Here is a 25,760-nt window from a genome sequence, read left to right as displayed (position 1 = left end):
GTGTAGAGCCAGCTGAGTGTGACCTATTCAAGGTAATGGGGCCCCACTGCACACTATTGCAGGTGCAAGGGGTTAAAGCAGGATACAACGTCACCCCACTGCCTGTCAAATGCTTTCTGAAGAGCGATCTGAATGCAGATGGCTCTTCGGTGATCAAAGCATGTGTGAGAAATCCCTTAGTGTTGACATGTGTGTCAATCATGTGTGTCCTCAAAGCAAACAAATAGTTTAGGGTGGCTAGAGAACCTTTTAGTTCATATGGTGACCAAGATAGGTGATATGAGAACATGCTTGAAGCCATGTGGTCCATGGCAGGGCCGTTTTTAACGCAGGGAAAAAAGAGCAGCTGCCCTGGGCCCAGTCATTGTTGGGGGCCCAAAGCAGCTGCCCCTGGAGCGGACATTGTCCACAAATAGTTGATAAGTGGATTTGGGAGGGCCCAAGAAAATGTTTGCCCACTGTCCAATCAATATTAAAGACAGCTCTGGTCCATGGTGTGTCTCCTGCATTGTGGCAAAAAATCCTTGATGGCACTGAACAAAGTGTGAACTGCTGACCGTCATCTTGACTTTTCCACTGAGATGGAATGCATACCATCATCAATTTGAATGCCAGGATCCAGGGTCTTAGTTACACCTGCTCTTCGCCATGCTGTGTGCCTTTAAACCATTGTGATATGGATAAAACAGATACAGACAGGGCCATTTTTAAGGCAGGGCAAAAGGGGCAGCTGCCCTGGGCCCTGTCATTGTTGTGGGGCCTAAAGCAGCTGCTTCATACTTGCAACTATCCTGGTTTAAATTCCCTCACCCCTTGAGGTTTTAGTCCTGTGCTGTGTCCCAATATCTCAGTGTGAAGTGCTGCTACTAATGCTGCCAAGCTCTGCCCTATTTTTGTGTACAGATGACTCAACCGCAGACCCTTTGTTCACATGTAAATTACCGGCATTCATATGTAAATAGTGATGGCATTAATATGTAAATAGCGACAGCCGGCGGTATTTATATGTATTTCATGCCCCCCTGAGGTCCTATCCACAGTAATCTCTAGCAACCAATCAACCAGCAGAAATCCTGTGCTGTAACCTCTAGCAGCTAACCATTGAGCTATATTGTGTGCTGTGACCTCTAGCAACCAGTCAGTGAGTGGTAATAATACACTGTAACCTCTGGCAACCAATTGCAATAGCTGCCTGATCTGATTCAGTAAACTGATTTTGAGTCTAGCTGCTATTTATTGCATGTCTCAGAGCAGGTGGAGAGAAAAACTGCAATGGGGGGCCCAAGAAAAGTTTTGCCCAGGGTCCAATCAATGTACATAGAGTTACATAAAAATCTATACTGCACTCAGTAACACACTGATATTCTCTTTCCAGGAATCCGCTCATGGAATATCAGCCTTGGCTCCTGTGACCTGGACGCACAGCTCAAACTCTTTGTGACCCGGCATCTTGCTCACTTTTCTCCAGATGTCAAAGGTTTGAATATATCCCTATTATCTTTTCCTAATGACACCATTATGCCATGTTGTATTGTATTTATTTATTTTTTTAAATATCTTTATTGAATCAAAGTACCATAATAAACATTTCCAATTGGGAGAAAATTAAAGCGGGAGTAAACCCAGTTTCAAAAAACACTTACATTCCCGGCGTGCCGGAAATGCTAACTTTCACATTGATTGTGCTCTCAACCAAACTTTCAAACCATCCAATGGCTGGTGTCATAACTGATCACATGTGCAGCATTATGGCAGTTGAAGAATCATTAGAGGCCAAGATGGCAGCTTCCTTGACTGAAAACGATAGAAGGGTTTACTTCCACTTTAACATATATCAACATATATTCCTTCTTTACTTACACATTGTACACATTTGAATGTTTATAAATACCTTGTTTTTTCTACTTATATTTATATACAAATAACAAATTAAATAAAACCACGAAAAGGAAAAAAAAAAAAACAGAAACCCCCCCCCCCCCCCCCTAGCATTAACTCCTGCCCCTCCTCAGCAAAAGAGGATATGAAAGGAGAATGACAGCAACAGGAGAGAAAAAAAAGGAAGAAAAAAAAAAATTCTCTGTGTTGTACACTGTCTGTTCATCTGCAAATGTGCAAAAAAAATAATTACGTGTTATGCTTAAGGCTGAACCCTGTTCATCTTCAAATCCTCATGTGTCCAAAAAAATTAAAAAATAATTTCCGTGTTATAATTAGGGATGAACACTGTTCATCTTCAAATCCTCATTTATTGTATTGTATTATTATTGTATTGTAATAATTAGAGTGGATAACATATTCTACCCATAAATAAGGATTAAAGAATAACAACCATGAAACACTCTAAGCACTTCAACACCGGCATTTTTACCCCCTTGCTGCCCAGGCCAATTTTCAGCTTTCAGCACTACCACACTTTGAATGACAGCTCTGTGCTGTTAAAATACCTTTATTGTTGTATTAACCACTTCAGCCCCGGACCAATTGTCAGCCTAAGGACCAGAGGTCTTTTTACAATTTCGCACTGCACTGCTTTAACTGGTAATTGCACGGTCATGCAATGTTGTACCAAAATTAAATTTGCGTCCTTTTCTTCCCACAAATAGAGCTTTCTTTTGATGGTATTTGATTGCCTCTGCGATTATTATTTTTTGCGATATAAATGGAAAAAGACCGAAAATTTTGAGAAAAAAAGATATTTTCTACTTTTTGTTATAAGAAAAATCGAATAAACTCAATTCTAGTCATACATTTAGGGCAAAATTTATTCAGCCACATGTCTTTAGTAAAAAAAAGTCAATAAGGGTATATTTATTGGTTTGCGCAAAAGTTATAGCGTCTACAAACTAGAGTACATTTTCTGGAATTTACACAGCTTTTAATTTATGACTGCCTATCTCATTTATTGAGGTGCTAAAATGGCAGGGCAGTACAAATCCCCCCCACAAATGACCCCATTTTGGAAAGTAGACACCCCAAGGAAATTGCTGAGGGGCATGTTGAGCCCATTGAATATTTTTTTTTTTGTCCCAAGTGATTGAATAATGAGACAAAAAAAAAAAAAAAGTTTACAAAAAGTTGTCACTAAATGATATATTGCTCACACATGCCATAGTTATATGTGGAATTGCACCCCAAAATATATTCTGCTGCTTCTCCCGAGTACGGGGATACCACATATGTGGGACTTTTTGGGAGTCTAGCCGCGTACGGCACCCCGAAAACCAATCACTGCCTTCAGGATTTCTAAGGGTGCAAATTTTTGATTTCACTCCTCACTACCTATCACAGTTTCAAAGGCCATAAAGTGCCAAAATTGCACAACCCCCCCCCCCCCCCCAAATGACCCCATTTTGGAAAGTAGACACCCCAAGCTATTTACTGAGAGGCATGTTGAGTCCATGAAATATTTTATATTTTGCCACAAGTTGCAGGAATATTACAATTTTTTATTTTATTTTTTGCACAAAGTTGTATATTGCTCACACATGCTATGGGCATAAGTGAAATTACACCCCAAAATAAATTCTGCTGCTTCTCCCGAGTATGGGGATACGACATGTGGGGGACTTTTTGGGAGCCTAGTCACGTACAGGACCCCGAAAACCAAGCACTGCCTTCCGGATTTAAATATAAAACGCTCCCAAAAAAAACTGTTAGCGATCGCAGGGATCAGGCCTGACTCTGCGCACACTGCAGTTATGTGTTTAGTGTTTTGTAAGTGACAGTGATCGATCGATACTGCACTTGGGTGGGCTGGGCGGAGGGGAAAAACGCAGGTGCCAGCAGGTATCTGGGCTGATCCTGCTAACAATGTGTTTTTTTGGAACCCTAAACTGCTGGGGACGCTAGTATAGATCTGATCAGATCAGATATTGATCTGTATAGATTCTATACCACTACGGGAGGTTTATTCTTTGCGCGTGGGTGTTAGCGGTACTGGCACTAACCTAGGGCTGCCTGGGGCGACGCAGACCCTGACCCTAAAACCTAATTGATATCACCCGCCGGGTGATCAGGGGGTTAAACCTTTATTGGGTAATAAATGGCGGATGCCCTGATGCTATAAAAAGCAAACTAACTAATCAGAGTCACCCGTAACACTTATACGGTGATCACTGGTGAAAGGGTTAACTAGGGGCAATCAGGGGGTTCAAATTTTTATTAGGTAGTATATGGGGGTCTCTGGCGCTATATAAAAACCTGACGGGGAACCTAAATAACTAACTGGCTAACCAGCGTCACCAGTGACACTTATACGGTGATCGCTGGTGAAAGGGTTAACTAGGGGCAATCAGGGGGTTAAAACCATTATTGGGTAGTATATGGGGGTACCTAGTGCTATAAAAACCTGGCGGTGAACCTAAAAAAATAACTAGCTACCTAACGGCACCAGTGACACTAATGCAGCGATCAGAAAAACGATCGCTTAGTGATACTGGCAGAAGGGGGTGAAAGGGTTAACTAGGGGCAATCAGGGGGTTAAACCTTTATTGGGGGGGTAGGGGGCTACCCTGGACCTAACACTAACTGCCCTGACACTTTTTACTGTCACAACTGACACTGAATGCAGTGATCAGTAAATAAATGATCACTGCAATCAGTGACACTGTGACTGGGAGGGGAAGGGGGGAGATTGGGGGGGGGGGGGAATTTGTGTGCCTATGTGTGCCTACATGTTAGTGTAGTTTTTGGTGCACTTACTTTCAGTGTTCTCCTTGTAGTCCGGTCAAAAAGACCGCCCCGAGGAGAATGACATCACTTCCTCCCTGCCTATGTTTACTATACACAGCGGGAGGAAGCTTCTCATTCGCCAGGAGCGATCGAGAGGGGATGGCCAGAAACCAACGGCCATCCCCTCATCCCGGATGGCTCCTGAAGCGAAACGGACCACCGCATCCAGCGGGAGGGGGTCCAATCGGACCCCCCACCTGTTGGAAGGCAAGCACGTACATGTACGTGCTTGTGCCTGTACATGCCATTCTGATGACGTACATTGCCATGCGGCGGACCTTAAGTGGTTAATATCAATATTCTTTAAATTATATTGATAAGGAAAGTTCCAAGAAAATCTGTTCAGTTCTTGTGTAAAAACTCAAAAATTGATTTAACAATAAAATAGCAAAATATTACAAGAATAATATCAAAATGTAAAATGTAAAAATAACACCAATAATGCAATTATTATCTTAAGATGAAGATTGAATTAGATGTGTGTATTTGTGTGTGCGTGAAGCTGTGGCAGCTTCCTTCAATGTCTACCTGAATCAGTCTGCCCAACTGTGTTTCTGTTTATAGCCTTTACTACTAAAATCTGACCCCCACTTTATCTTTAAAAGGGCTTGTTTAAAGTTCCTCTGAGCATTATTGTCCTACATACTCTTCTAATGAGACATAGCTTCCCTCCAACCTCTCACGCAAGGATGGGGGTTGTTCAGTCTCTATGCATTGACATTCCTGAGGAATGGGCAAGAACAATGTGTGAAAGCATTAAACATATACAATATAACATCTACATCAAATACTACATAAATCAGTATGTATATTATATTCATTGAAAACCCAATGGTCTTAATAATATCCTATTCAATAAATATTGTGATATAAAGAACTTATATTCTCATATATACACAAAATTATGCATCTTAAGAAATGTGAAACCTTTCATCTCATTTGCCATGGGAGGATAGTAAGAACCCAACTTAAACTTAATAAACTTAATTACTAACACATGTTGGCACTCTATAGAAATGCTTGTGAAGCTTATAACAATATGTATACTTTCACAAGTATAAAAGTCAATATAATTTCACTTTTTCCATAAATATATATATATTATGTATGTATGTATGTATGTATGTATGTATATATGTATATATGTATATATATATATATATATATATATATATATATATATATATATATATATATATATATATATATATATATATATTCCACTTCTGTTTATACTCTCACGCCCTATAACAACCACTGCGTATAAACACAAGCGCTTACACACACAAATGTGTGTATCTATTGGAAGCTGTGGGATCTCTAATCAAGCAGCTGCTTGTATTTATTCTTCCCAAAGATGAATAAATTCAATAAAACATGAAAACTGACCAACATACAGATAAATGCTACAAGATAGTCCCTATCCCTAGACATTCACTGTTATATTGATCAAGCAGCGCTATTCTAATCGATCGATTATTTCGATCATTAATATTATTAGTGGATATCTATTGCCATTAATCCATGAAATATAATCAATCAATAAATACAATAAATGGATCAATAAAAAGATCAATAAATAAATCAATCACAATCAATCCATATATCTGTGCATCCATATAAATCAGTCCATCTCTCATAAAAGATGCCCCAGAATAAGTTCTTTGTGCTGGAAAGTCCTTCACCACCACCAGTCTTTCTACACCACCTTCACACGTGCACTCCACTCAAAGGAGGTTTGTGATGAGTGAGGACCCCCTTTTGGTGATATTCTTACCAGAATACACTGATATAGTCAAAATTTCACAAGAACATAATTCATAATCCATATCCATATTGGTTTTGGTTTTCATTGCTCCTTCTTCCACAAAAACTTTTCATCTCACTAACTCCAATTCTCCCAGATATTGGTTATGTAGAAAAAAAGGGCCACATATAATGTAATTCAATAAAACACCATTTAACTTTATTCATATAAAAACAGCAAATTATCCACTCACAAACACAAATTCCTCAATAGGCAAAAATCAGAGTCACAGAAGGGTCATCAGGTTCTCTAAGGCTCACAATGTTGCTCACCCATCGCTGGGATCTGTGTTGTTACACGCATCGGCCTCCCCTGATCTCTCTTCTGCGGCTATAGGTTTCTCTATCGTACGTTACCACACTGACGCGTTTCGTCGTAAAGACATCATATAACAGTGAATGTCTGGGGATAGGGACTATCTTGTAGCATTTATCTGTATGTTGGTTTATTGAATATATATTTATTCTGTAAAGATCTAATCCATTCATTAATTTGTTAATTGATGTATATTAGATATTGGATTAAATAATTTTTTTTTCCGTAATGCCACCAGTCAGTATCCCTGATCACAGCTACACAAGTTATATGATGACACTGTACTGCATTGGTGACAGTATGTAAAAAAAATATATATATATTTCTTAATTTTCCAAAAATTCATGACAAAAAAATGACGACTTCAAAAAACTTGTCATGCCTCTTACTAAATAATTTGTATTGTCTACTTTCCAAAAAGGGGTCATTTGGGGGATATCTGTACTGTCTTTCATTTTTGGGTCTCAAGAAATTAGATAGGCTGTCAGTACATCAAGATTGATTGATTTTCTGAAATATACCAGTTTGTGGACTCTAACTTTCCTACAGACTAAATATACAATGATTTGGGTTATTTTCATCAAAGAAATGTAGCAGAATACACTTTGGCCCAAATTTATGAAGAAAAATTATTTAATTTCAAAATTTTATAACAGAAACAAAAGAGAAACATGTTTTTATTCAAAATTTTCGGTCTTTTTTCATTTATTTAGCAAAAAATAAAATCCCCAGTGGTGATTAAATACTGCCAAAAGAAAGTTCTATTTGTGTGAAAAAAAATGATAACAATTTAATTTGGGTACAGTGTTGCATGACCGCGCAATTATCATTCAAAGTGCGACAGCGCTGAAAGCTGAAAATTGGCCTGGACTGGAAGGGGGTAAAAATGGCAGGTATTGAAGGGGTTAGGGTGGAACTTCACCCCCAAAAAACATGTTGTTTTCACCTGGCACCAGCCCCTCCCTCTACCACAATTAGATCATTGTTTTAAAGTGTTCTTGAAATTTTTTGCTGCATTGCAGCACTTCCTCTTTTCTCACCAAGGTTAAAATGACATTGTGGTCTTGGTGCCACCTAGCAGCCAGATTCCGCACATGCACAGGACTCTGACATGCCTTTGGCAAATCTGTGCACTGAGTTTTCCCTGTGCATGCGTGAAGATGCTGCAGTTCTGAAGGTCCTGAATCTGTAATTATCAGCGCATGCGCATTAAAACTTGACACATGCGTGGATGTGCCGCAGGTCTGTGCCAGTTCCCAAAGGTCAAACAAAGCCCTTTGGTACTTCTGTGCACGAACCAGATTTTCAAAGATGGCAACACCAGCAAGGAGGAGCAGGATCAGCTTCACAGGGAACGATGTCCCTCTTTAACTGCTTTCAGACCAGCCGCTGTCATTATACTGCGGCAGGTCGGCCTGTTCCCGCAAATCGCCATAGCTGTACGTCTGTCCATTTAACAGCTATAGTAGGTGCGTGCTGCACGGCGGGGGAGCAAATGCATATGGCCAGCGGCCCCAATGTCTGCCGGCCACCCGCAATCACTCTACAGATAGCCAGAGTGGGGATCTGTCAATGTACACAAACAGATCCCCGTTCTGACAGGGGAGTACAAACCCCATTCTAAAATGTGAAAAACTATTCTAATCGTTTTTACGAAATGCAGCAACATCCACATGTAGGATACCCAACATTAGATGGTGATTTATTCTTGCAAAAACAAATACACTTTTGCACAGTGGTACCGACTAGTATTCCAGTGTTTCTCCTCTGCTTTAGTTTCTCTCCATCACTCATTTATTTACCCCGTGTTTGTCACTTTTTTGTATTTTTTTTTGTTGATTGTGTACATGTTTGTCACTGTGTGACTGGTAGGGTGTGGGTCCTCGGGCCTACCCTGAAAGTTTTGGGAGGAGGCGGACATGGCCTTCTGGCTTGGGTCGCCCTCTCTATGGGGTATCCCTTTGGGGGAGCCCCACCAAGTACTTGGATGGGTCTGTTTCGGCAGACCCTCCAGAGAATGGGGTCTGTCTGGTTTCGGCCAGACGGGCCATAGTGTGTACCTCAGTCCCCGTCTGGAGCATAACGCCCCAGGGGATCGGGGTAAGGTCTTTCCTAGGGAGGACCATATTTCACATTTCGTGTCACTCTTTAAGACCCCTTTCACACTGAGGTGTTTTTCAGGCGCTACAGCGCTAAAAATAGATCCTGTATAGCTCCTGAAAAAAGCCTAATAGCGCCGCTAAAACGACAGTAAAGCGGTGCAAAAAATAGCGCCACTTTACCGATGACGCCCGGGGCTGCTCAATTTGAAAGGGGTCTTAGTGGCTCTGGGGGGAGTTTTTGGGTGTGTTTCCCACATCACTGGCTTTTAAAAAAGTTAATAAAATTGATGACATCACTGGTTGTTAGGACGCCGGTGGCTGGAAAGTTGAAGTGGTGCACAATAAAAGCCTGTGGCTTTAAGTAACTAAAAGCAGGCTTGATCCACCTACTGGCTTGTATGCATTTTTGGGCAATTTTTAGGCATTTTGCCAAGGCACCCCTGGAGAAACCTCAAAGCACCCTGGTTTAAAAAGGCTTTTATGTACTATCCAGGATGATTCAGTGATTCAGTGCAAAGAGTAAAAAAAATAATGTGCAAATGGCAATAACCTACAACAACCCGTTATTTATTTTTATTTTTTTAACTGATCTTATTATAAAAAGGACATCTGATATGTTGCTGTGAGCTGTTGTACTCTAGGAACCTTGTTGAATAAGCTTACTTTTTGTAGTCATGTTGATTTTACTATTGAACCTGACGTGTGATGTTCTATACTTCCTTGTGATCATAGCATCAAAGTATTTTCAATGTGTAGTAAAGGTGCTTTGCTGCCACCTAGCAGTGACAAATGAATTACAATGTAAGATATTTACAGAATACTACAGTGCTCATGTATTTGGTACCTCGAGAACTTTTATTTTGAAAAAAAAATGTTTTCCTAGCTGCAAATCATGGATCTTTCTGGAGTCTTTAGCTGTTTATTAAAGTGTTTCACTTATTTGCTCCTTTTTGATCTGTTAAATGTGACATTGAAAGTGTTTTATTATACCTGTTAAAAAAAAAAAAAAAAAAAAACAGCCATTCATTCAACCTGAAATCTTGTGAGTTGATAACTGCCTGCGCTTTCTGCCTCTGTACTGTTATCAGTTAGCATTGTTCCCTGTTATCATTGTGGACTACAAAACACCTCCACTGTTGTGGAGAAGAGAGGGAGGTGATGTGTAGTCCCAACACAGTGTTTGACAATGCTGCTTAGTACAGTTGTTTGTCAGAAACCATGAAATCAGGCCGAGACAGAATTATAGTTAAACCACACTTTTTTAAATATTAAAAGTAAAAAGAACAAACCTAGTCAAAACATAGCCAAAGTTCAGTAACCGGAACGGATAGTCAGCCAAGCCAGAAGTCAGGGATCAATGTAGTGGAACAGCAAGCAGGATCTGGAGCCAGAAGGGATGTCAGCAAAGCAAGTCTTGACCAGGATTGCAGGAGATAGTTTCTGTGATGTTGACCAAGGCGAAGGCAGAGCTACTCTGCACTGGACTGCTTAAATAGACAGGACTGACGAGCAGGATCATCATCATCATCGTCAGCTGGGTAACTGTGGAGAGATAGGAGTTGGCAATTAGCCGACAGCTGAGCGGCCAGCTCAGAGAGGTAAGGGCTGAGCCCAGCCCTGACAGTTTCCCTAGGAGAGGGCATTCTATTAAATGGCAGAATTATTTGTTTTTTCAAAAAGTGTGAAAAAAGAAACTAAATGCAGCCATCACATCTAAAGCCATACACTGAGTGACATTTGACTGGTAAAGCAGGGACTGGACACATTTTACTTGGTGTGTGGCCATTTCAACTCAACAGAAGTTGATCATTTGTGTTAAAAGGACATGGATACTTTTCTTAATCAGTATCTGCAGCCAGTGTCGGTGTTTTGTTCGATTTTATAACGGAAGTGACCTTCCGTTGTGGCCATCTTGGTACACCCCGCACTCGTCCGCAGTAAGGATACAGAGAGAAGGCGGCACGCGGACATCTTGTTACACCCACCAGAGTCTTACATTTCACACTAATTTTTAACAGTAAATTCAGTTTATATAGTGAAATTCAGTATTTTGAAATCCATCAGACTGTTTTGATGTTGATTTTTTTTCCACAAATTCAACATCTAAAGAGTCAGACGGATTTTGAAATACTGTATTTCACTATATAAGCTGAGTTTACTGTTAAAAATAAGTTTGCAATGAAAGACTCCGGTGGGTGTAACAAGATGTCTGTTTTCCGCCTTCTTCCTGTATCCTTACTGTGGAGGAGTGCAGGGTGTAGCAGATGAACTGCCTTTAGGCAGTTGAAACCTTGGGGCTTCAATCGCAGGTTTCTGGAGGATTCTCTAATGGTATAACATTAGGGGCGCAACGGATCAAAAAACTCACGGATCGGATCGTTCCTCGGATCAGAGTCACGGATCGGATCATTTTTCTGATCAGCAAATAATAATTGAATTTGCAAAAACCTGTGAAAATTCCACCACCATATAGTCCCCACTGTAATATCCACAATCTCCCCACTGTAATATGCATCTCCCCCACTGTAATATCCACGTCATCTCCCCCAATGTAATATTGGCTGAGCATGGATGGGTATGGCTGGGTATCACCAAGTAATGCAGGGTATGGCTGGGTATGGCAGAGTATTGGCAGGGTATTTCAGAGTATTGGCAGGGTATTGCAAAGTATTTCAGAGTATGGCAGAGTATTGGCGGGGTATGGCAGAGTATTGGCGGGGTATTGCAGAGTATTGGCGGGGTATTGCAGAGTATTGGCGGGGTATTGCAGAGTATTGGCGGGGTATTGCAGAGTATTGGCGGGGTATTGCAGAGTATTGGCGGGGTATTGCAGAGTATTGGCAGGGTATTGCAGAGTATTGGCAGGGTACTGCAGAGTATTGGCAGGGTATTGGCACAAGAAGTTGAGTGCACGTGCTCAATGTCATATCCAGAGTTTGTTTTTGGGAAATAGACGTATGAGTGTTGCCAGAATTGCTGCAGAGGTTGAAGGGGTGGGGGAAAGCCTGTCAATGCTCAGACCATACGCCGCACACTGCATCAAATTGGTCTGCATGGCTGTCGTCCCAGAGGGAAGCCTCTTCTAAAGATGATACATAAGAAAGCCTGCAAACAGTTTACTGAAGACAAGCAGACTAAGGACATGGATTGTGGAACCATGTCCTGTGGTCTGATGAGACCAAGATAAACTTATTTGGTTCAGATGGTGTCAAGTGTGTGGCGGAAACCAGGTGAGGAGTACATAGACAAGTGTGTCTTGTCTACAGTCAAGTATGGTGGTAGGAGTGTCATGGTCTGGGGCTGCATGAGTGCTGCCGGCACTGGGGTGCTACAGTTCATTGAGGGAACCATGAATGCCAACATGTACTGTGACATACTGAAGCAGAGCATGATCCCCTCACTTCGGAGACTGGGCCGCAGGGCAGTATTCCAACATGATGACCACTGCCTTGCTAAAGAAGCTGAGGGTAAAGATGATGGACTGGCCAAGCATGTCTCCAGACCTAAACCCTATTGAGCATCTGTGGGGCATCCTCAAATGGAAAGCGGAGAAGCGCAAGGTCTCTAAGATCCACCAGCTCCGTGGTGTTGTCATGGAGGAGTGGAAGAGGACTCCAGTGGCAACCTCTGAAGCTCTGGTGAACTCCATGCCCAAGAGGGTTAAGGCAGTGCTGGAAAAATAATGGTAGCCACACAAAATATTGACACTTTGGGCCCAATTTGGACATTTTCACTCAGCACATTGTAGCAAAGTATCATTTCGTCAGTGTTGCCACATGAAAAGATATAATAAAATATTTACAAAAATGGTGTACTCACTTTTGTGAGATACTGTATATATTTGTTAACAGGATAATTTTAGAGATGTCGCACAAATTACCAATCCCACTACAAATGTACTGAATGTAGCTGATACAGTGCCCACCTTGTTCATATGTGTAATAAATTATAGAACGTCATTTTAGTAAGAAATGGATTTAACCACTTCAAAACCAGGCACTTAAACGCCTTCCTGCCCAGACCAATTTTGAGCTTTCAGCGCTGTTGCACTTTGAATGACAATTGCGCGGTCATGCTACACTGTACCCAAATGAAATTTTTATCATTTTTTTTCCACAAATAGAGCTTTCTTTTGGTGGTATTTGATCACCTCTACGGTTTTTCTTTTTTGCTAAACAAATAAAAGAATACCGAAAATGTTTTTGTTTCAGTTTCAAAACTTTGTAAATAAGTAAGTTTTCTCCTTCACTGATGGGCACAGATGGGGTTACACTGATGGGCAATGATAAGGCGGCACTGATGGGCACCGATGAGGTGGCACCAATGAAGTGGCACTGATGAGGTGGCATTGATGGACACTGATATGTGGCACTGATAGGCGGCACTGATGGGTGGCACTGATGGGCGACACGGATGGGCACTGATAGGTGGCACAAATTGGCACTGATAGCTGGCACGGATTGGCATGGATGGGCGGCATGGATGGGTATGGATAGGCGGTACAGGTGGGCATGGATAGGCGGCACTGATGGGCATGTATAGGCGGCACAGATGGGCATGGATGGGCACTAATAGGCGGCACGGATGGGCACTGATAGGCGGCACAGATGGGAACTGATAGGTGGCACAGATAGGAACTGATAGGCGGCATTGTATTACATTATACCGTACTAATGGATGCCAATCAGTGCCAAACAATAATGCATGCCAATCAGTGATGCCCATTGTGGGCACTGATTTGCATCCATTATGGGCACTAATTGGCATCCATTGTGGCACTGACTGGAATCCCTGGTGGTCTAGGGTGGCATACCTTGTCCTGGGCATCCCTGGGGGTGTCCCTGGCGGTCCAGTGTGGGCATCCTCGGGGGGGCTGCGCTGATAATCGATCAGCACAGACCCCCCCTGTCAGAGGAGCAGCCGATCGGCTCTCCTCTACTCACGTCTGACAGATGCGAGTGAGGAAAAGCCGATCACCGGCTCTTCCTATTCACACTGTGATCAGCCGTGATTGGATACGGCTGATTACGTGGTAAAGAGTCTCCGTCGGAGACTCTTTACCGAGATTGTAGTTGCAGGGTGTCAGACTGACACCCGCAACAACGATCGCCGCGATGGGCGCTCAAAATCCTGATCACGTTATATGACATCTGGTCAGGATTTTGAAACCACTTTGCCGCCGTGTTTCTGCTATAGGGCGGGCGGCAAGTGGTTAAAAGTAACTTTTACATTTTAACCACTTGCCAACCGCGTAACGTACATGTACTGTGGCAAAGTGGCTCTATTGTGGGAATTCACATACCTATACGTCATTTCGTGCAGTATCCTCTTGGGGGTGCGCGCGCAATGCCAGAGATCAGATCACGCTCTAATTGGACAGAGGGGGAGCCAATCAGTTGGTTCCGTTTGACCCAATGTCCGCCGGCCACCCGCGATCATTCCCGAGAGAGGCAGAACGGCGGTCTGCCTATGTAAACAAGGCAGAATGCCATTCTGACACGGGAGAAGATGGCAATCTTGTGTTTCTGCTAAGCAGGAACACGGATCTCTGTCTTCCCCCAATCAGAGCAATCCCCAGACAGTTAGTAATCACTCCCAGGGAACACATTTAACCCTTTGATCACCCCTAATGTTAACCCTTTCCCTGCCAGTGTCATTAGTACAGTGACAGTGCAATTTTCTTATTTTAGCACTGATCACTATTAGTGTCACTGGTCCCCAAAAAGTGCCACTTAGCGTCAGATTTGTCTGCCGCAATGTCGCAGTCCCGCTAAAAATCACTGATCACCGCCATTACTAGTAAAAAAAATTTAAAGCGGTTCTTCACCCTAAAGGGGAAGTTCCGCTAATCTGATCCCTCCCCCCCTCCGGTGCCACAATCGGCACCTTTCAGGGGGGAGGGGGGTGCAGTTACCTGGATAATCCAGGTAACTGCACCCACTTCCGGCCAGACCGCCGCAGACTCCTGCAGACGCCCCGCCCCCCCCCCCCCCCCCGTTGTGTTCTGGGAAACACACAGTTCCCAGAGACACAGCGGGGGACCATAAGAGACGCGCAGCGCGACTCGCGCATGCGCAGTAGGGAACCGGGCAGTGAAGCTGTAATGCTTCACTTCCCGATTCCCTGACAGAGGATGGCGGCGGGGGCAGCAGCGAGACGAGCGATCGCTCGTCATCTGCCGCCGACATCGCGGGACCCTGGGACAGGTAAGTGTGATTTTATTAAAAGTCAGCAGCTGCAATATTAGTAGCTGCTGGCTTTTAATATTTTTATTTTAGGTGCAGAACCGCTTTAAAGCAATAAAAAAATCCATAAATCTATCCCATAGTTTGTAGATGCAATAACTTTTGCGCAAACTAATCAATATTCGCTTATTTGGGATTTTTTTTTTTTACCAAAAATATGTAGCAGAATACATATTGGCCTAAATTGATGAAGAAATTTGATTTTTTTTAAAAATGTATTGGATGTGTTTTATAGCAGAAAGTAAAAAAAAATAGTTTTTTTTCTAAATTGTTGCTCTTTTGTTGGTTATAACGCAAAAAATAAAAAACGCAGAGGTGATCAAATACCACCAAATGAAAGCTTTATCTGTGGGGAAAAAGGATGTCAATTTTGTTTGGGTACAATGTCGCACAACCGCACAATTGTCAGTTAAAGCGGCACAGTGCCGTATCGCAAAAATGGCCTGGTCAGTAAAGGGGTAAAACCTTTCAGGGCTGAAGTGGTTAAACTGCTGCTAGCTGTAATCTCCCCAAACTGACACAAAATACAATATCCTTTCCATGGCAATAGTTCTGTTTATAGATAGGGTTCCCAGTATTCTCATACCCCCTACTGAGAGAGAGCTAAGAGAAGCCGGAGTTTCACTTCAGTTACAAATAATACACAAATGAAGCGCATGGGACATCCTGTCCTCTCTGTCCTAGGCTGGGTTCCATGTACCTATACATTTCTGTTCTCTATGGTTTCCGGCCATAATTGATTCTGCAAGACTCACTATTCACCCGCTTGGAATTAGAGATCCTGACTATTGCCAGTGCTTTTATAAGATCATTCATTTATTCTAAAATAAACATTTAATACTCCATTTGTCACAAATGTTTCTTTATAAACCACTTCAGCCCCAGAAGAATTTACCTCTGTTCCTGACCAGAGCACATTTTGCCATTCGGCACTGCGTCGCTTTAACTGACAATTGCACGGTCGTGTGCCGGCAGTTTTTTCCCACAAATAGAGCTTTCTTTGGGTGGTATTTGAGTGCCTCTGCGGATTTTATTTTTTGCACTATAAACAAAAAACGAGTGTCAATTATTTAAAAAAACACATTATTTTTTTACTTTTTGCTATAATAAATATCCCCCAAAAATGTATAAAAAAAACATTTTTTTTCCTCAATTTAGGCTGATATGTATTCTTCTACATATTTTTGGTAAAAACAAAAATCGCAATAAGCATATATTGATTGATTGATTAAATTGGTTAAATGACATTTGCGTGGTCGTGTAATGCTGTACCCAAACAAAATGTACGTCCTTTTTTTATCCACAAATAGAGCTTTTTTTTTCGTGGTATTTGATTACCTCTGCGGATTTAATTTTTTGTGCTATAAAAAAAGACCAATATTTTTTTTTACTTCTATAATACATATCCAAATAAAAATATAAAAAAAAAATGTATTCATCAGTTTAGGCCGATATGTATTCTTCTACATATTTTTGGTAAAAAAAATTGCAATAGGCGTATATTGATTGGTTTGCGCAAACGTTATTGCTTCTACAAACTATGGTATAGATTCAGAGACTTTTTTTTTATTGTTTTTACTGGTACTGGCGGTGAACTGCGATTTTTAGCGGGGCTTGCGACATTGCGGCAGACAAATCGGACCAGTGACATAATTACATTGATTAGTGCTATAAAAACGCACTGATTAATGTAAAAATGACACTGGCAGGGAAGTGGTTAACACTAGGGGACGGTCAAGGGGTTAATTGTGTTCCCTGGGTGTGTTCTAACTGTAGGGGGGGGGGGTGGGCTACCAGGGACTTGACAGAGATCACTGTTCCCGATCACTGGGAACAGTAGATCTGTCATGTCATTAGGCAGAATGGAGAAACATACATAGTTCCACCATTCTGCCTCTCCCCACCGTGATCACGGGTTGCCGGCCGACATCGAGTCCATGGGACCCACGGGCATGCGCCCACTATCCTCCCTGCACAGACCGACTTATAGGTATATCGGTTTGTGCAGGAGAGCCGACCTGCTGCAGTATATCTGTGTGAGCTGGTCAGCTAGTGGTTAAGGTGATTTTAAACCCTCAGTTTTTTTTAAGTACTTTCGGCAGCTGATTTGATCACTTACTAAGTATGCAGATTCTTTACCTTTTAATCTCTTGCTTGTGTTCCAGTTGTGGAACACAATGATATCATTGGAAGTCAGAATCCAGCTGGTGCCATGGATTTCAGAATCCTATGAAGTCACCCTTGCATGCAGGGACTAGAGTTGTCCCTCCATACACTGTGTGCATCAATAGAAACACACAGCCTTGTAGTCTAGAATGACATGGTACTAGGGGCGGACTGACAACTCATGGGGCCCCCAGGCAATAGGAGATTATGGGGCCCCCAGGCAATCAGAGATTATGGGGCCACACAGTATACACAAACACACACACACACAGTATACACACACACAGTATATACAGACATGTTTCTATTGGCTGAGAAGGTACTGGAGAGGTGGGGCAGCTATAATTTCTAGATTTTTAGACCAAAAGGATGTCGGTAAGAGACATTTTAGACACAGATGTAAAAAAAACACAGATTTTTACATACTGTCCCTGGTTTTACTGAGGCTGGCAACCCTGATGGGGCCACCTAGTAGCCCGGGGCCCTCTGACAGTGCCCGAGTGGTCAGTCCGCCCCTGCATGGTACTGCCCTGCTCCTCCTCCTCCCACCTTTCTTCTCTGAGCTAAAAGACTGACTGGAGACTGCATTTTCCACTGTTAGCACTGTCCTGTGATGACTGGAAGTTCAGGGAAGTAGCACTGAGACATCCAGAGACAGCAGCATTGTAGGGTGAAAACTGCAGGTAATGGGTTAAGAATTGTAACAAATTGTTTACTGGAAAATGTTTCTTTTATTGTGCTCAATGTGTTCAATTAAAAACAAATAAGGGTTTAATACTACTTTAAGTCTGAATGCAAACTTGTGTTATTTCTAACAAATAGTTGCTTTCATCAGCAATCCATGGTGCATCTGTTTAATTTATGGTGTGTAGAGAACACTGATGTATTTTATATTTTATAACGTTCACTCAGTTCTCTGAGCAGAATGGATCCATTGTGAAATCATTTTCATATAACTACCAGATTGATGGCCGGTCCCATAAGCCAGTTTTATCATGAGCTGCAGCAGGATAAGGGCTGGAATGTTCATTTAAACATTGCAGAGAGCATGCAACCGTCTCCAGACTGCTGCAGAACAGGTGGTGCTGTAACAAGGGTATGCGTGGGTTGCTATGGCAACAGAACTCTCCTGTTCCTATCCATAGATCTCAGCAAACTGCAGATATTTTTCAGATAAACCGTTGAAAAGCAGTATGTGAGAAATACAAATGCAAACTGTTAGGAACTGTACAGAAGCAGTTAGCCATGCAGTATGGCAGATACAAATGTTGTAAAACACAAGCTAACTCCATATGTTTATTAAATACTTATGTGGACACAAATATGAACCAACCTCCCCATTTACCCCAACTGTGAAGAAACACTCTCCACTGAGCTAACTTTAATACTATTTGAATTGCTTCCACAAAGACTTTTTACTCTATAGTTTATCTAAAATTACAACATTTATTTCCAGGGACACGCAGATGCTAAGCAGTGCATTTATAAAAAGCATTTGCAGGGCTATTTGTCCCGTGAAACCGCATGGGGGCAAAAAAAATGAATGTTATTAGGCTATTTTCTTTCCAGGTCGTATGTTCTTCATAGAGTGAATCAGGAAACTACCACAACATTAGATGGAGCAGGTCCATCCTTTTGTTGCATACCTTGGACCCAAACCCCTTTAACCCTGCCCAGAAGCCCTCCTCACAATCAACAGGGCGGGGTCCAATCTGTAATTTCCAGGGACTACAAAATAGACTTTTCTATCTTTGCACCCTCCTTGGTTCCTAACTTCTAGTCTGCCAGTTTTGCCTCAAAGATAAGCAAATTTGTGCCTCACCCTGAGTCATGTTCAGGCACAAAGAGTGGTAATCCCAGTTCCTGCAGAGGAAAGGTTCAAAGGGTTTCACTTGAACCTATTCTCAGCCCTTAAACCAAATGAGGCACTTTCCTCATTTTGCATCTAAAATCTGTAAGCAGCATGTCCCAAAATTCTGCATGAAGTCTGCAAGATCATCGCTTCTCTCAGATCTGGGGAATTTCCCTTCCCACTTCACATTCCAATCTTTCCTGCCCAATAACACTTTATATGTTTTGGTGTGGGAGACCAACATTTTCAATATGTGACCCTGCCATTTAGACTCTCCTCTGCACCATAAGTCTTAACAAAAATACTTGTTCCACTCCTTACCCTGCTAACATCTTAGGGGTTAACTGGACAACCTTCTGCTGAAAGATTCCTCAGCCATTAACTAAAAACACAAACTTTCTCATGGCTGATCAACTTCAAGAAGTCTGCCACTCCTCACCTGGAGTATTAGGGGACCATCTTGAACACGGGCTCAGGCCACAGTTTTCCTTCTTTAGGAAAAGGTTGCTTCCTGAGGTTCAACTGTTGGACTCTCAGGTCAATCAGGCCTTGTGGTGGCATCCTTAATTTGGATCCCTTTGCTCAGTTTAACTCAAGACCTTTACAGCTCAACATTCCCACAATGTGGGACAAGCTGGTTCTTTCTCTCAATTGCCCACTACTGCTGTCAAGCAAGGTTTGGCATGGTGGACTTCCACCTCAGCCCTAGTATCCAGGAAATCATTCATTTCCTCTCCTTGGAAGGTGGTAATAATGGATATAAGCCCAATGGGCTGTAGCATGATCTATCATTTCCTGACTGTCCAAGGAACCTGGTCTAGTCCAGAGTCGACACTCCTTATCAACATTCTGGAACTGAGAGTCCACTTTATATGATGTTACTTACTTATGAATTTATCCAAAAAAAATTTCTCTGACGTTTTGGCTTTATAATGCCCGTCGACCTTTTACCTTGTCTATATTCAAATGTTTTATATACCTTTTGCAGTATTGATGGCCATTAAGCTATCTAACAGTGGACCTGGTATTTGATACTCAGCGAACGGTACAATATCCTTACAAGCTTGTTTTAACCAGCTCAACCTTGATGTCCTGTCTTTATACGATCTTTTGATTGGCTTGTTGGTAAGCCAATTCGTTCTTATTGTAACCCTCTCTGGAATTAAGGATCCTTATTGGGGTGAAGGGTTTCTTTTCTTTTCCTCCTTTTACACTGCTCAATCCACATGGATACACTTGACTATTCACGTTTGCTTTGCTAATAATTTTCACACATTTATATCAAATAGTATGGTTTAATCACTTTTGACCTTATACCTCTGGTAATTATATGTAGTCACCTGGAGCATTTCACCTCACTCCTCCCACCCCCTTCCCCCCCCCCCCTCCCCTTCCCCTCCCCTTTTTCCCTTCCTTCCCCTTCCCCTTCCCCTTCCCCCTTTCCTCCCCCCCCTCCCCCCCCTCCTCACTTTTCTAGCCACTCAATATCACGGTTTTACCCTCACGAGGTCCTTTTTTCCTCTTCTTTGTCTCTCTCCCCCCCTTCCCCTTTCTTCCTTAATTCAAGATATACCCCTCCTAATTGACAAATTATTATAATATTATTTATCCAGAGCCGGCGTTTACCAATCCCCCATGTTCACCGTGGGGGGAATTTGCGGATCTCCTTACCTGCAGCCTGTTCCTTGAAGTAGGGTGAGCTGACCTCCTCTTTTAAACATATAGGGAATTTGTGTATGTAAAATCAATAACATTATGATAACTGTATTGCTTATATCTTTACATGTGTGTATTGTTTAATGACTGTGATACTTTTATATAGATATCCTCCTGAAGAAGCGGGCCTTTTCCCGCGAAACTAGTCGAGGAAATTTATTGTGCACTCTCTACGGTTGAATGTTCCCTATGGAGAACCCGTCAGGAATACCTCAACTGTGATGTGCATATTATTGTACTCCTTCAAGTGATATTTCAGTGTTGTTTTGTTTTATATCTTTATTAAACATTATATTGATTTTAAATTTTATTAGTGTTTTTCCATTACCAAGTACCGGTATAGTCCAATTTATTATATGGCCGAATGGAACTACATATGGGGTTGGTGTGAGCGACTACCCGGTATTCCCATTTAAGCCCTCTTTCCTTTAATTACAAATTCTGGATGATGGTACATTATACAATATTTATAAAAATTTAGACCAGAGGCGATACTCATAATATGTCAGTCAGGGTGCAGTTGGACAATGTTACAGCTGTGGCTTACATAAACCACCAAGGGGACAATTATGAAGAAGCAAACCTGATCCTCTTTTGGATGGAGAACCACATTCCATCTCTTTCTGCTGCCTACATTTGAGAAGACTCATTTACCAATGCTACGACTCAGGGGAGTGGGAGTGGTCCCCCCCCAAGATCTCCCTGCTGCTCTGGATACACCAGATGTGGACTCTAAGGCCCTTAGATTCAATAAGAAACTGTCAGGTTTGTGACTAAGTCCAGGAATCTTCTGGCCTGGTGCATTCCCACCAGTGAAGATTCTGCCTTGACTGCTCTGGAACATAGAGGAAGAATGGATTCTGATGATCCTCATCACTTCAAATTGGCCAAAGAGAACTTGGTACACAGATATACACAGACACCTGGTGGATGATCCTTGCCTCTTCCAAACAGGACAGACCTCCTGTCACAGGACAACACTACTTCTTAGTTGCTAGTTTTAATGGCATGGCTGTTAAAACCCAGGTCCTAAAGGATAAGGGCATTGCTGACACTGTTATTCCCACCTTGCACAAGGCAAGAAAATCTTCCTCTCTTAGGGTCTAACATTGCACCTGGAGGGCTTACCTTGGCTGGTGTGAGAGCAGGCCACATACTAACAAGGTGATACTTAGACCCAGGAGACCCAGGCCCTCCTTCCTCCCCAAGATAGTCTCTTTCTTTCAACTCAGTGAGGATATGGTTTTTCTTCCCCTATGTCTTGCCCGAAACACGTTTCTGACGTTTTCTATGTTGTTGCCCTGCCCTCAGTTTATTGTTTGAGGTTATCCCATGGTCTGTGACTTCCTGTGCGATGTCCTATACTGTATGATTACAGTAATGGGACTTTTTGTCTTACCAGTAATTTCCATATCTTGAAGTACGTAAAAAGACACAGATCCTTCCTGTCTATTCCTTGTTTCTCCTTATTGCTTTCAACAAAACTGGAGCCCCACAGAGTTTGTGGGGTTAAAGGAGGGTGCACTGAAGGCATTCCCAGCAAAACTTTTGCCAGTGTCCAATCGCCTGAAGATAGTGACATATAACTCATGGTCTATGACTTTGTGTTCTGTACTGTACTCGAAGATTTGGAATTTACCAGTCAAAATTCCAATGTTTGTGGTCTCCTAGACCTAAACAAGCTTTTAACCTTTCAGTGTGGCTAGGGCCCCATTGCATGGAATCATTTTTGTTTTCCCCAGAGCTCAGCTTTAAATCTATATGGTGGGATGGAATAGGGTTTGTGGCAGTGACTTTTTTTTCTATTCCAAGCTTTGAGGAAAAACACAGGTCCTGCTGTGGATGTGTATGGAAAGCTCTCCTGAATCACAAACTAGATTACTAACAAAAGGGAAGGGGGGTAGATGAGTGCATTACAGCAATGTCTGGAAGTAAGGTTAAAATACTGAGTATGAGCAAACAGGCATCCCGGAAGCATCTCAAGGATAATCTTTTTAGTTTTGACCAGAATGTGCATTTAACGCAGAACTCCAGTCAAAAATAAAAATAAATATGCCATTAAAAGATAACAGGTAAACTGAAAGATTACAAAAAAACAAGATTTTGCTGTAATTCTCAGTTTCAAGCCAGAGATTTCTCCAACAATACATTTTTTCTGCCTCTAGATGTCCACAGTCTAGTACCCAGCATCTTTTACCCCACTTCCTCTGAGCCCAGGTTGTCCTAGACCTGTCAGCACAGTGAGTATACAGGCATGAGGTTATCTCTCTGTTAGGCCCCTTTCACACATGCGGACATTATGTCCGTATTTTATCCATCCGTTTGCGGATGAAATACGGACATACATGCATTCCTATGGGATAACAGGTGTCTGCGGATGAACATCCGCAGACACCTGATATCGTCTGTCTCCACAATGGTCCGATTCTGCAGACGGAGGAAAATCCTATTTTTCTATCCGTCTGCAGAGCGGATCGGATGAACACAGACAGAAGGTCCGTGTTCATCCGATCCCCCATAGAGGAGAGTGGAGATCTGACAGTGTACCGGGACCGCCCTGTCATCTGCCGGCTCAGCGGGGATAACGGAGCGATCCCCACTGAGCAAGCGGATCATCGCGGGTGGATCATTACGGATCCGTCTCGTGTGAAAGGGGCCTTACTCTGCTTTCTCCTCCTATTAGTATATGAACTGAATGGCTTCTTGTGCTGCTTTTTCCTCTAACACTCCAGACCTAATGCACAAGGACTGCAAGAGGCTGCTACCATGTCACATTCACGTACTTGCACTGCTTGTATTTTAAAAATAAATTTTACGATGTATTAAGGCAGAACTTAACTCCAAAATGGAAGTTAGTTCTGTTCAAACAATCCCCTCCTCAGGCAGAATTGCATTTTTTACTTATTGGCTTCACCTTCTGCTGACAGTCTGACCTAGGCCAAAATACTGTGTACCTTGTCCTGCAGCCTCTTGGGATACTTACATTACATCTCTCAGGAGGCTGCATGATTGAGCAAACAGAGTTGAAGGGGATGGGCTGGAGGGCAGGTCAGAGGGAGAACCCAGCCTGTCATTGGTAGCTGGCTGCCTGCATCGGGAAGAGGCAGCCGGGTGAGGAGGACCAGGAAGGCGGTGCGGGACTCAGGTATGTACTTGGAATAGCAGATCATAATGGGACAAAACTAGAATAGATTTGCGAGAGGGAAGAGGGGAAAATGAAAACAACATGGACATACATCCCAACATTTTGAGATTGTAATGAGGGACACCTACTACCAAAAATATGTAGGCATAGGACACACACCCCTGTCACGCCCCCTTAAAGGAGAATTAACCAAAAATAAAAGATTAGTTAACCCCACAAGTGCTTTTTTTTAGCCACTACTATTCCTTTTATTGGCTTTTGAAATTTACAAATGCAGCGATTTAAAAATTGGATGAAAAATTTAGCGTTGGGAAACACTTTTTGAAAGATAAATAGTGCATTTTATATACATCTATATAGTTTAGACCCCAATGAGGGACAAAGGAGTAGGAAAGAGGGATAGATAGGCTTCAAATCAGGGACAGTCCCTCAAAATCAGGGACAGTTGGGAGCTATGCATGGGGTGTGGAAGCTGAGTATACCTTCAAAGTGGTTCTGGGGCCTAAAGCCCCAGCGGGGGACCCCAGAAGAAGAGGATCAGGGTTTCTCTGTGCAATAGCATTGCACAGAGCAGGTAAGTATAACATGTTTGTTGTTTTCATTTAAAAAAAAAACAAAGGTTTAATGACTTGACATTAGTGACTTCCGGGTATCGCTGCTCCGGTGCTGTGACTGGCCGGAGCAGCGATGATGTCACTCCGGTGCATGCGCACGGGACCTGTCAATGACGGCATGATCGCCTTCACTAATGGCACGCTCAGTGCGCCTGCGCCGTCGTCTACGTCATGCATGCGCCGTAGAAATTGGTGCCCATTTTTAGGAAAATATCTCCTTAACCATGTAGGTTAAGGTGATATTTCTTGCACCTACAGGTAAGCCTTAACCTAGGCTTACCTGTAGTTTAAAGTGGTCTGTAAGGTTTTACAACCACTTTAAAAGCTGATTGGTTACCATGCACAGCTGCACCAGATTTTGCACTTTCCAGTTATAGTAAATCAACCCCCATTATGTCTCTTCTGCAATAAAAAGCCTGCCTGATCACAAATATTTATTTTGTAAGTAAAGTTCTACTTTAAGTATATGAGGAGATGGGAACAATTAAAATTGAGTTGTTTGTTAGGTGTCAGAATCTATTAGTTACTCTTCAGTGCAGTTTGTTCATCTAATAACCTAATGTTTATTCAATGTCACGAAACTGCGCTAGATTGTGTCAAGATCATTCACTAAATTAAATGGACACAAATCAACCTGATGAGTAATGAATTTGAAATCTGCTTTGTAAATAGCACTACTTGTTAAGCTGATGTTGATGTAAACCATGCACCCGATGAATACATGTTTTTAAATGTACAGCGTTGTCATCTCCTGGCTACCTCTCTGTACAGCAACGGTGTCAGCTGCAACAAATGATGTTGTCATGGCTCTGCTGACAGTAGACTTTGTGGAGGTGCTGATGTGCCCTGGGGAGCACTGCGGTAAAATCATTCAGCCATTACTGCCTTTACACCAAAAATACATCAATACATTAGAGGGATCAGAGGTGAAAAAGCAAATGAGATCAGCAACTTAAAAGACGTTATAGAGGATCCAAATCATGGTAAAACTACAGGAAAAGGAGTACTTTGCTTTTCTATCAAACCCTTATCTAGACACAATACAAATTTGTCAGGCATTTACA

At 42.2% G+C, this 25,760-nt stretch overlaps 1 protein-coding gene across 1 annotated transcript in view; it reads left to right on the top strand.

Annotated features, from left to right (window-relative positions):
- The window catches only part of MAP1A (microtubule associated protein 1A), a 300,227-nt gene that overhangs the window by 110,215 nt on the left and 164,252 nt on the right, over positions 1-25,760 (top strand). Inside the window, exon 2 of the mRNA XM_077474271.1 lies at positions 1,376-1,477. Within this exon, the coding sequence (XP_077330397.1) occupies positions 1,376-1,477 (102 nt within the window). The remainder of the gene's footprint in view (positions 1-1,375; positions 1,478-25,760) is intronic.

The sequence above is a fragment of the Lithobates pipiens genome, unplaced genomic scaffold (genome assembly GCF_037356315.1).
Source record: "Lithobates pipiens isolate NorthernLeopardFrog02 unplaced genomic scaffold, aLitPip1_a1.2 Scaffold_8, whole genome shotgun sequence".
Lineage (NCBI taxonomy): Eukaryota > Metazoa > Chordata > Amphibia > Anura > Ranidae > Lithobates > Lithobates pipiens.
The sequence above is the reverse complement of the archived record's forward strand: the minus strand, read 5'-3'. Positions and strand labels throughout refer to the sequence as shown.